At 39.1% G+C, this 13,194-nt stretch overlaps 1 protein-coding gene across 3 annotated transcripts in view; it reads left to right on the forward strand.

Moving 5' to 3' along the window:
• The window catches only part of ITPR1 (inositol 1,4,5-trisphosphate receptor type 1), a 246,665-nt gene that overhangs the window by 188,585 nt on the left and 44,886 nt on the right, over positions 1-13,194 (forward strand). For all 3 annotated transcript variants that reach the window (XM_054034479.1, XM_054034481.1, XM_054034482.1), the window contains 6 exons: positions 906-1,106; positions 3,799-3,909; positions 5,169-5,264; positions 6,592-6,714; positions 7,690-7,794; positions 8,686-8,878. In XM_054034479.1, coding sequence (XP_053890454.1) covers positions 906-1,106; positions 3,799-3,909; positions 5,169-5,264; positions 6,592-6,714; positions 7,690-7,794; positions 8,686-8,878 — 829 coding nt within the window. The remainder of the gene's footprint in view (positions 1-905; positions 1,107-3,798; positions 3,910-5,168; positions 5,265-6,591; positions 6,715-7,689; positions 7,795-8,685; positions 8,879-13,194) is intronic.

Below are 13,194 nucleotides of genomic sequence, written 5' to 3' on the forward strand. Positions count from 1 at the left end.
TTTTTTTTTGGGGGGGGGGGGGGAAGGAGAGGAAGGGCGGGATGTGTGGAGATTGGCCTTTGAAGTCAAGTGTTGTATAACTCATTAGACGCAAGCTTGATGGGAAGTGTCATGCTGAAACTTCTAGGAAAAAACAGTGGGGTTGTCAGTTCCTCCTTACAGAATGCCACTGGGAATGTCCTGACAAATTGTATTGAGTCACTGGGAAATTATTTTCCAGTAATTGGTCCTCTTCAATCAAGTATTTCCAAGGGGGAAGCCTTGGAATACATAAAAGATGAAGCATATTTAACCCATGCTGTTAAATGTGACATGTTATTGCAAGAACTGTTCCTAATCAACAGTTTCAAGCTATAATTATATTGGAAGAAGTGGAACTGAGAAAATTATATTTGAAGTTGCCTTTCTCCAGGAGTTGCAGTCAGGAGTCTCTTTGACACTTGCATATGGTGATATGAAACCCAGAACTAGAGAATTGTTTTCTCTCCACTCTAGTGGAAGGTCTTTTGTGTGGAGAGAGATTCTTCTCTAATTGTTGGGGGGGGAAATATGAATATGAATGCCGGTTTTCTTAGATCTGTACAGTCCATAGAATCAAGTGTATCCCACAGTCTGCATGCCTTCTAGCACATAACACACATTACTCTGTTGCCAGCAGGCCATGAGAGAGAAAGTGAGCGAGAGCAGTGCAGTCAAAGAAAGTGAAAGAAGTTTTACAACAGTTGTACAAGAAATAAGGCTTTCTTTAAATCCTAAAACATGAGGCATTTCCGTTATGCAACCATACTAAAAATTAGCATTGACATCACAAAGTGTAAACTTAAATCCAATGAATCTAGTCAAATATTACACTCTAAAGTTCATTTTCTATGTTGTTGTTTTTCTTCTTTGACACTTAACTACAGAACTTCCTACGCTGTCAAAACAACAAAACTAACTATAACTTGGTGTGTGAGACACTGCAGTTTCTGGATTGTATCTGTGGAAGCACGACTGGAGGACTTGGGCTTCTTGGTCTGTATATAAATGAGAAAAACGTAGCACTGATCAACCAGACACTGGAAAGTTTGACCGAGTACTGTCAGGGACCGTGCCACGAAAACCAGGTAAAGTGGCCACAGCCATAGAAAGAATGACCCATCCTCCACACGCATGTGATGTTTGTGCTGCTGCATTTAGGCCCCCAAAATCCATTACATCAGCTATAAATTCCATTGTGATGCCATTTATATTGCTCACCTGACCATGGTGATATTTAACTATATGATCTTATCAAGATTTATTTATCTATGTACAGGGCTCACTGTTTTCTCCTCCTCCCTAGGAATAAAATAAAAATAAAACTCAGTTAGCATCCTTGTAGGTAGATTAGGATTTGTGTTGCCTTATATAGGATATTTAGGCAAACTGGACAATCTGAATCCTTTTCTAGCCAAGCTGCTGGTGTAGCAAACGCCTATCACAGATTGTGGGGAAAGAAAGCCGGTGCCCCCGGCTTTCTTTCCTCAAGTGTGGGAGAGGCTTGTGCTTTGGTGCTGAAAGTCCTGGGTTTATCCCCACTAATGAGCAGTAGAGTTGTTGTGGAAATAGTAACCATATGAGGATTTGAACTCCTGTGGACTTCAGATGTTTTCTGTGACAGGAGATGTGTGTGACAAGCTGCCTAAATGTGCTATGTCCCCCTCTATTGGCTGAAGATAAGTGCTTGCTACTACTATTGCTGTCTAATGGATTATGTGTGTCCTAGGTTCTGCTTCACTGACACATGGGCTCATTATACTCACATTATATATACACAGGTAATAGATGAGGTAAAGTTCTAGACAAGCATTTGGCAGGGTGATAAGGGAAGCCCTCTATAAACTCTGTGAAACTGTGTTGAAAGAATGTTTAAACATGGTACTGACTAATACCAGTATCATATGGACAGGGAACAATGGTAAATCGGAAATATGTGATAACTGTAGTATGGTGTAGAGGTTTTAAATGGTCTCATTGTATATGAATGGTGAAGCCATAAGTGAGTTATCCCAGTCATCCCATCACAGTTAAAAAAAAAAAAAAAAAAAAAAAAAAAAAAATGTTCGTGACCCAGGACCAAACCTTGCTCATCCGATGCCTCTGAGTTAAGATAATTTTGGGTGAAAGAGGAGGAGGAAAGATTTCTCTGGTAGCTTGATTTTGTTTGCTTAAATAGAAGGTGTTTGAAGCTACTCAGGGACCGAGATAATAAAATGTGTTCCAGGAGCACACATTGGTGAACGGAGGATAGGTGACATAGTCAAAAGTGACTGATAAATATATCTCATAGCTCTGCTGCTCCAGTTTACCACCTGGATCTCAATATCCTTATATATGGTGCAACTATTTTTTAAAACCAAGCTACAAAGCAGCCCCGTCCCTCACCCTGATCTAAACATGGTTCTTGTTAACAGATTCAGTGAACAGGATAAGGGGTAAATGTCTGGATTTATCCATACTAAATGGATAGCTGCTGTAGGTGGATGCTGACTGAGTTAGCCAGGGAAGGCAAAATATTTCAAAACCCTCCAACTCTCTAGTATGCACTAACAAATAGTGCTTGTTAAATACCCATTACCAACAAAACGTACGGTGCTGAGTGTCATATTATACCAGACCAGTTGTCCAGCTGTAGATTCAATCGGCTTAGAAAACAAGATCTGTATATACAAATGTGGATGTCTGCTTCCTTTTCCAACTTAAATCTTATTGAAGCCTCTTGTATGCACAGTGCAGAATGATCCATCAGGATGTATATGCCATCTCTAACTGTATAGGAAAGAAATATGGCCTTTTAAATATTTTCCTTCAAGGAAACCTGTACACTGTATGCTATTAAAATAATACACCATACGATGATGGATAATTGCAGCTATGCTGAGATCCTAGCAGGGGGTAGTTTAATGAATATGCTTTTGTTCAGTACTACTGGATACTACTTATTCTCTTTTCATTAACATATGTAAAGGGCCATTAAAAATAGAAGCTGAATTGACCATGATTAAGTGGAAGGCTGTCACTTTAATAATATATTACATCATTTTTGTGCACTTAAATGTAATTCACAGTAAAGCTAAACAAAACATACTGAGGGATAATTCAATAATAAAACAAAATTGCAGCTATGGGAAAGCATTCATGGAGTTGTACATGTAAGTTAATCATAATAGGAAAGTATATCTCTGCAGAACAGACTGCATATCCGGTGGAATAATTATCTTTGTACATATTTGCAACTGGAAATAGACACACAAACAGATTCAAAATTGTGAATCCAGCAAGCAGGTTGCCAAGTTTAAAAATCTTTGAGTAAGATGCACAAAATTTTAAGAGCAAGCCTAGAAATTATGGAAACATATATTAGCTGTTTGAAAAGAACTTGGCATATGGGGGTTTAAAAAAAAAAAAAACACCCTCCCATACCTTTATTAAACCAGTGCATTCTCCCTTAGCAGTAAGCTGTGCGTTCGTGCCAAAGTGTGCTTGCTGGCTGTTAGTTCATCAGGTGCTGTGCTGTGGGGCTTTTCTCAGCCCAGTCATTTTTGGTAGGTCATCACAGAGATGATTGTAGTCACATTTGAAGTTAGAAATTTTTAGCCTTTTATATTGAATCCATTTACTGAATTGAAATTTCATCCATCTGACCTGTCTGAGGGGAGATGAGAAAAAGGTGATTCTTCTCTTGGGTTAGGGATAGTTGGGTAAACTGTGTTTAAAATTGTTGTTTAGCTAGGTTACTTTTCACTGTGGTTTACAATGATGATTTTCTCTGCACAGAACTGCATTGCTACTCATGAATCCAACGGTATTGATATCATCACAGCATTAATTCTCAATGACATCAACCCTTTGGGGAAAAAGAGGATGGACCTTGTATTAGAACTGAAGGCAAGTGGATATTCTACAATGAGCTATATGTTGCCAATGGGATGAAGCAAGAGCCTATAGCTGAACTCAGATGTTTTTGTTTTTTTTTAATATCTCACTGTGGTCATAACTGTTATAAAATTGAGTTGTGGGATTCTGCCTGACAACTGAATGAAAAAAATATAAAAGATGAGTTTTAAGAGACAGATGTTTGTTTAACCCTTGCAGTAATACCAGTGCAATGTCCAATATAAACACCCTAAATCTGAAAAATGTTTTCCCAGTCGAGAGAGCCTAAGCTAATTCCCATATTAGAAATACAATACTGTTGATAAATACCATACTAACTTTGTCAGACTGCCACAGATATAAGGAAAATGCCATTCCCCCGATACATATTTAGGTTCCTAATGCTTTGTTCCTATTGATACAAGTTATATTGGTACAGTCTCATGATCAAGAATTATTCAATGTCATTCATAGGCAGTTCAGTCTTCATGCTGAAATAATTAACAACTCATATTGGATCAAAGTGTGCTATGAAGTTACCTTAAAGCTGCTATAGATACACAGTAGCTCTACTTCAACAACACGTTTCTGCAATATTTCCTGTTTTACTTGTGGCCCCTCTTTTATAATGCTATTTCTAGTTCTTTTCTTTGTGGACTCATGGCATTATTATGGGTACCATGGGTTGTTTTCTTCTAAATAAAAAAGACTTGAAATTTAGAATCAATTTACATTATTCTTTCAAATTAAATACCTTTATTACAATGTTGTTTTTTAATATCAACTGTGATAGATTTTAGTCTTATTGTTCATATTCAAGTAGTCTGATGCCTTGTGGTGTTTTCTTATTTCCTCCCTGAATCACTTGGCATGACCGGGTTTCAGAATGATTTTTAGTTAAAAAGTAATAAAGTAGATCTGATCTTTAATCTGGTTGTCTTTTGTCTTAACCTACAGCATCTTGGCTAAATGCGAGCCCAGTGCTCATGAGTAGTAAAATCTACTAATGCTACAGTCACTTTAAAAGAAAACAGCTCTGCAGTTCTAAAAATATTAGGAAACTGAAGCCAAAAGCTTTACTGAGTTCATTTGACTTCTCTTCACAGCGACTACTGTAAATATTCTGTGTTGGGCAGGGTTTTAGCTGTATGGGTGCTGTTGACTTACTGGATGCTGGGCTCAAAGGACTCTATTTTAGAGTTCAGATGGCTTTTGCTGAGGTTTTTTGTCACCTGACAGTGACTGGCGTTTTTCTTCTTTCCTTCCACCAGAACAATGCCTCCAAATTACTGTTGGCAATCATGGAGAGCAGGCACGACAGCGAGAACGCGGAGAGAATACTTTACAATATGAGACCAAAAGAACTGGTAAGTTCCTTATGCCACTCCTAAGCATCTGACGTCCATAAAGTAGTTTGGCAGCATAGCAGGAACCCATTGTAGTGCCACGTGGTTGATTAAGATTATAGGGCAAACTTTAGATCTTGTACCATAGGTCAGTAACAAGTGGTCTGTGCCATAGGTCACTAGCAGTTTGGAAGAGCTTTCCAGGATTTGATGGAAAGGGTAGCTATTGGTTCACAGGCCCATTTTAGTTTGCCAATAGCAGAAGTGGTTAAGGAGGCAACACTGACTACTGGAGAGAGAGCAATAGCTTCGCCAGTGTATATTGAAAGGGAAGGACTATATGAATCTTTTATTCCAGGAAATTTACTGTTGTAAACCATCTGACTGAGAGAACGTCAAAGAATTACAATTTTATGATGGTATAAAAGCTGCTCAGTAAACTCTAGCCATCTCCCAGGGCTGTTTATATATTAACAGACAAAAACAAGCCAGAAAATTCAAAGTACAGTTGAAACTTTTAGATCAGAGCATGACACAACATACTGCAAGCACTGTATTATCCAGGAACAACGGGGTGAGTTGAGGATAAAGTTTCAGTCTTTACTTTGGTTTTCCTTCCATTGAGTCAAATGGATCTGATGTAGGAAAAAATTGCCAGCTGTAAAAATCTTGTATAGCTTGTACTAACTGGAATATATTACATGAAAATGGGGGGAGATCTAAAATTTCTTTAGAGCAGTTAATTTACCCTTCAGAGATTGAGAGGGTCTAAGGATACGAAGCAGAGTTCATCAGTCTCCTGCTTCATGAGTCTTGGCTTCCTGCTTTATGCTTGACAGCCATACACTGAGTGCTCGGATGTATATTTGGACATAAGAATGGCCGTACTGGGTCAGACCAAAGGTCCATCCAGCCCAGTATCCTGTCTACCGAGAGTGGCAAATGCCAGGTGCCCCAGAGGGAGTGAACCTAACAGGTAATGATCAAGTGATCTCTCTCCTGCCATCCATCTCCACCCTCTGACAAACAGAGGCTAGGGACACCATTCCTTACCCATCCTGGCTAATAGCCATTAATGGACTTAATCTCCATGAATTTATCTAGTTCTCTTTTAAACTCTGTTATAGTCCTAGCCTTCACAACCTCCTCAATCAAGGAATTCCACAAGTTGACTGTGCACTGTGTGAAGAAGAACTTCCTTTTATTTGTTTTAAACCTGCGGCCCATTAAAGATTCCATTGACTTCTGTGGGAGTTCTGAATGGAGAGCTATTGGCAGAATTTAACCTGAAAATCGGAGTTATTATTAAATCTCAGATGCCTGTGTCTTTCTCGCTTTTTCTTCCTAGGTGGAAGTGATAAAGAAGGCATATATGCAAGGTGAGGTAGAGTTTGAGGATGGAGAGAATGGTGAAGATCTTGCAGCATCTCCTAGGAACGTGGGGCACAATATTTACATATTAGCTCATCAGGTATAACTGCATTTATAGCTATGGCAGTGTCTAATGTGTACAAGAGTGAAGATTAGTAAGTAATCTAGTTTTTCTCGAGATTTGCTTTAATTTCCCAACTGATGTCTTTGTAGTTAGGACAGAATTCTTCTTCAAGAGGTTCATGGTGGAACTCAACACGGTATCCTTCTCTCTTCTTTCTATATCCCCATAATTCCCAATGGGAGTCAAACCTAATCTTTACCCTAACACATTCAAAAATGGAAATTCTGAATTGTTGGCACAATTTGACCACGTTCTTGAATTTGTGTTGTTTTCTTTAAAAATATTACACAGGCTAGTCTCTGCTGTGGTACAATCCAGTATTGCTCTGTCCCCATCCACTCTACTGGAGCCTGGTCTAAACACATTTGTTAATCCTGTTGTACTTTCCAAACACCAATACAAGACCATGGAAGGAGTAAGCAAGAGCTCATAGTATATTGCATATTTCCAGTAGGAATTCCTTGTTGGTGTTGCCCGTGAGTAGATCAAACCACCATTCTGCCACTTTTAAAATGGTCTGAGTTTAAAGCTTTGTAGTACCATCTTGCTATTAGTGCCACTACTATTAGTAGAAGCAAAATCTTCCACCATCCTTCCTTTAGGTACTTGAATTATTAGAGTCCTACCTGCACACAACTTGAGAGATGACGTGTGTGGAAGGGTGCATTGTACCAGAATCCCCAAAAAACCTTTCTCGATTCAGATAGTGGAGAACTTGTGAAGAGAGGAATACAACATGGATATCAAACAAAAAAGGCAACTCCTCTAGTCACACGCTATCTCCCAAAATAGATCTAAATGGTGCCTGGTTGAAATATAACAAACCTTCTACCAACTTTGCCCTCTTAGCAGCTGACTGGGGACTGTTCCTTTTTTCCACCAAAAATTAGAAATTAATGTTAAAGAGAGACATCTTGTGTCTTCCACTCCCTTTGCCTTCCTTTATTTTAGTTGGCTCGTCATAACAAAGAGCTGCAGAACATGCTGAAGCCTGGAGGTCAGATAGAAGGAGATGAAGCTCTGGAGTTCTATGCCAAGCACACAGCACAGATTGAGGTAAAGAAGGAAATCATGAATGCCAGCTCATGCTTGGTTGGGTGTTCCTCAGGATGCAAAAAATCACCTTCCTGGGAGGAGACTCCCCTTAAAAACAGTTTCTCTGTTAAGTGCATTTTGATTCTGGTGGTTGTCTTAAACTAGCCACCTAGGTGTGGATTATTCTGTCCGTCATGTGGGTGTCGGGCTTTTTTCCTGCCTCTTCCGGGGGAACTATTTTTGAACTGTCTGAGTGGATACCCTGACTCTGGCTCAGTTTCACAGGCAGAACTACAGAGAAGCCGACTTGCAAATTGAAGTGCAACTTAAATCAAGAGAATATAGTTTGGCCAATACTATCACTGAATCCATAGGGAAAATAAGAACATATTTATAACACTTTTTTTCCTACAAAATGAGATTTGACAGACATTAAGCCAAACTAGAGTGTTTTTGAAAACTTAACTGGATGTCATGGGGTGATTTTTAAAAGCTCATGTAATGTATAAGATAACAGCAATCAAAAGTAGCTCCTATATATAAAACAATAGTTGATTTTGCTTGTATAGTGTGAGTGTGTTGGTATTTTCTATGGTGACTAAGTTAGATACCCAAATTCCACTGAAATTCAAAAGGAGATGAGTACTTAACTCCTTTAGATCTTCTAAAAATCCTAACTTAGAACAGTAATGCCATGGTAAGAGTATAAAAGATATTGTAATGCAGGGTCAATGTAAACTAAGTAGTAAATTACTGTCATAATGTTCTAATAAACCACTGATCCAATGGTTTTGATGTTTAAATTGTAGAATTTCAGTACATTTTAAAAGTATCAGACATTACCACATTCCCATTATTTTGAAACCATGCACAAAAAACAACTCTGCAAACTCAAAAATCTGTATTGTCTAGATTGTGAGATTGGACCGTACAATGGAGCAAATAGTCTTCCCTGTGCCGAGTATATGCGAATTCCTCACCAAGGAATCTAAACTACGGATATATTACACCACAGAAAGAGATGAACAAGGCAGTAAGATCAATGATTTCTTCTTGAGATCAGAAGACCTCTTCAATGAAATGAACTGGCAAAAGAAATTGAGAGGTAGGTTGGAAATACTAACGTCTCAGGCTGAAGAAAAGTTGTGTTTTTATAATAAAGGTCTTCAGAATACTAAATCTTGATTTCATAGCGAATCTTTTCCCCAGTGTGGTAGTGACACTGAATTGTATTTGAAATACCCAGCTCTCCTGCACGGTAACGTTATGTTGTGACTCAATAGTGTTTTAAAAAAAAAAATGTTAAAAAACAAGTATTCTCAAATAGAGATATTTCACAGTTACACTGAGGTTAGTTTTACTGTGTGATTTTCATACAAGACTAGAACATAATCTGTTTTCTGCCTCAATATTTTAAAATTCTAAACTAATATTTCTATTCGGATTATCTAAAACAAACATGCACTTCTGTCTGAGGCCCTTGTACAGTTGTCACCATTAAAAAGTCAGCATTTGCCAACAATGACACTTTGTCAGTATCGGAGAGAATGCGGTTATTTTCTAATCTATGTGCTGGGAATAACTGTGGTATCTGTTGGCAAATGTTGCCCTCCAGGACTCTAGTTACACTGCTCTACAGCCAAAATGCTTCTGAAATAAATGTAGTCAAACTTTACTAATTCTGGGTCATTGAGAACGAAAATGATGCTTAAAAGTTGATTGGCTCTAGTTTTCAAGATATGCTATTGGGTCAGTATATACTACCCTTGACTTGGGAATGGCGGAGGATAAGTGAGTTATAAAGGGAAGGGATCTCAATTTAAACCAGAAATGACTAAAATACATCTTTGACTGGATCTATGAATAAATCTATGACTGGGTTTGGACAGGACTTGCTTTTTAGGCAAAACAATGAATGATGCAATCTGAAGCTGGTATTGCGTCATCCATGATATGAATTGCATCATGTTATTCCTAGAAGTCATGGATGATGCAATCATAACAAAGCTTACATCACTCTGCTGAACAAATTGCCCTATATCAGCTCTAGAAATCATACAGTGTCGTGCTTTCTTATTTGTCCGTGTTTGATTTTGCAAAGGGACACATTTCTGTTTAGCCAAAGTGAGCAGAGATGCCTTGTACTTGTGTGAACAGCGCAGATAACTTCTGCTATGTTTGTGGTGAAGTGACTTTTGCATCACAAAAGCGCAGTATAACCACTATGGTTAAGAAAGCCTATCACCTTTATTTTGGCTGCAAAATTGGAGATCAGGACAAGAGGTGGGCCCCATACATATGCTGCAACACTTGTGCAACAAATCTTCGCCAGTGGTTGAACAGGAAAAGGAAACCTATGCCTTTTGCAGTGCCAATGATTTGGAGAGAGCCAACAGATCATACCAGCAATTGTTACTTCTGCATGGTGCCTCCAGTTGGGAAAGGTGTGTCAAAGAAGAAAAAGCGGACTGTGCATTATCCAAACATTCCATCAGCTATACGCCCAGTACCCCACGGAGAAGGACTGCCGGTTCCTGATGCACCAGAATCATTCTCACTTGAGTCAGATGAGGAAGAGGAAGAGGATGAACCTTCTGGTCCTGAACCATCAATGTCACAGGACCCACATTTTCTCCCATCCTCCTCCTCTGAACCACACCTCATAACACAAGGTGAACTGAATGACCTTGTCAGGGATTTGGAACTACCCAAGAGTAAGGCAGAGCTGTTGGGCTCCAGACTACAGCAGTGGAATCTCCTGGCAGGTGATGTTAGGGTTTCCATGTTCCGTGACCATCAAAAGGATCTTGTCCCATTCTTCTTCATGGAAGGTGATCTTGTAGCCTGCAACAACATCGATGGTGTGATGGCAGCCCTCAACATCCTTCACGATCCAGATGAGTGGAAACTGTTCATTGATTCATCGAAGACGAGTCTTAAAGCTGTTTTACTGCATAATGGCAATGTTTTGCCGTCAATTCCAGTTGGTCATGCAGTCCATATGAAGGAAACCTATGACAACATGAAACAACTTTTGAGGTGCATAAACTATGACCAACATCAGTGGCAGCTTTGTGGCGATTTGAAGGTTGTTGCTCTCTTGCTTGGTCTGCAGACTGGATACACAAAGTACTGCTGTTTTCTCTGCGAATGGGATAGTCATGCAAGAGATTCCCACTACATAAAGAAAGATTGTCCACTCCGACAGTCATTGGAGCCTGGGAGGAAAAGTGTTCAGCATCCACCACTTGTTGAATCAAGGAAGATTTTTGTTACCACCCTTACACATCAAGCTGGGTCTGATGAAGAACTTTGTCAAGGCCATTGACAAAACACAAGCAGCTTTCGAGTACCTCCGTGGTACCTTCCAAGGTTAAGTGAAGCTAAGATAAAGGAAGGTGTCTTTGTTGGTCCTCAGATTCGTGAACTTCTTCGAGATGATGCATTTGACCATGCACTGCGTGGCAAGGAAAAGACGGCATGGAAACCCTTCCAGTTAGTGGCAATAAATTTTCTCGGAAACAACAAGGCAGATAACTACAGGTTGTTGGTGGAAAACCTCCTGAAGGCGTACAAAAGCCTTGGTTGCAACATGTCACTAAAGATACATTTTTTTTGCACTCTCATCTAGATTTTTTTCCACCCAACTGCGGAGCAGAGAGCGACGAGCACAGCGAGTGATTTCACCAGGACATTGCAACAATGGAGAAACACTATCAGGGCAAATGGAGCCCATCAATGCTTGCAGACTATTGCTGGACAGTGACAAGAGATGCTCCATTTAATGAATACAAGAGACAAGCCAAGAAGCACTGAGTAGACACTGAATAGGACTAAATTATGTACATAATAGTTTTTTGCCTTTTGTTTCATAATAGATTTTATTTATATAACCCTTTTGCTGATTTTTAAAGTGTTACATAAACAGGACAGGTGAAATATTATCATGTAAAGCAACCATAAACACATGAAAAGACCTAGGTTTACAATTTGATTAAAACTCTACTATCTACACAATATACATAGACATAAAATGTAAAAAATTAAATATCTTAGAAACAGTAGCCAATCAGTTGTTTTAATTGTCATATTTGAATTCAGCACATCAAAATACATAATAAATAGCACATTTTATCTCTGAAGCAGACGACTTCTCAAAAATTGTAGACCAGTGTTATTAATGCACGTGCTTAGAGTGCTCCAGAGTGCCCCCCTAAATGAAATACTTTGCTGTCTATGCTTACTAGAGGAAATGTAGAATTGCATAGGCAGTGGAATTGTTTGCAGAATAAGTTGTACAACTACAAACTATTACGGTCTTCCTGGAGCTCCAGAGAGACCCAAGCCAGTTAAACTAATGTGATAACAATTGCTTTGCAAGACTTTCCCTTGCCCTCAGACTTATGTGCAGAGCTCCCAATGGAGTCAATGAAAGTTGAGCATCTTAAGCCCTAGAGGACTAATGAAAACTGAATATATGGTTCCAGCTGCTGGGATAAACTTAGAAAAGTGATTTTTCTAACAGATAAAAATAAACTATAATCCTATTACTTGAAAGCATGAAAGATATGTGTGGATCAGATACAGTCTAAAGCTTATTCAAATCCCCTGAAATGTATTTGACCTGTCTGGTGAATACTAAATGGAGCGGCTAGCTATTTCAGCATTAACAATAGCCTTATATTTTTGATAGAATCAGAATCTTGTGTAAGCATCTTCCCAAAATGACTTAAGAATCATACAGAAATGCACTGCTCTACATATAATATAGTTAGCAATGCATAATATGAAACACTTTGGGGAAGTGGTCAACTATATTTATTGACATAATCATTCAAATAAAGTTGGTTGTGTTTTGTTTCTTGTCTGGTTGAAACTTAACTCTAGGTTTCCAACTAAAGAGTTTCATTAAAATTATAATTCCAGGCCTCTGAGGCCTTGTCTACACTACCAGGGTAAGTCGACCTAAGTTACGCTACTCCAGCTATGTGAATAATGTAGCTGGAGTCCACGTAGCTTAGGTCGACTTACTGCAGTATATACACTGCGCTGCGTCGACGGGAGATGCTCTCCCATCGACTTACCTTACTCCTCTCGTTCTGGTGGAGTACCAGAGTTGACCAGAGAGTGCTGTGCGGTCAATTTTCGACCCCCCACTACATCGATCACAGCAGCGTCGATCCCGGTAAGTGTAGACATTGCCTGAGAGACTTAGATCTGCCTTCTGATCTTTTAGACTTGCATATACATGTCTTAGATGTCTTCGATGTAGGTGTGCTGGTTGGGTCCAGGGAGGGTAGGCACTGCTCAGTGTTCATCTCTTTCTGGAATAGTAAGATGTGTTCCAACATGAGCTGGTACTACAGGACATTAGCTTATAGTACATTCAGCTTTTCAATAGATTTCAAAATCATTGATGGC

The sequence above is a fragment of the Malaclemys terrapin genome, chromosome 7 (genome assembly GCF_027887155.1).
Source record: "Malaclemys terrapin pileata isolate rMalTer1 chromosome 7, rMalTer1.hap1, whole genome shotgun sequence".
Lineage (NCBI taxonomy): Eukaryota > Metazoa > Chordata > Testudines > Emydidae > Malaclemys > Malaclemys terrapin.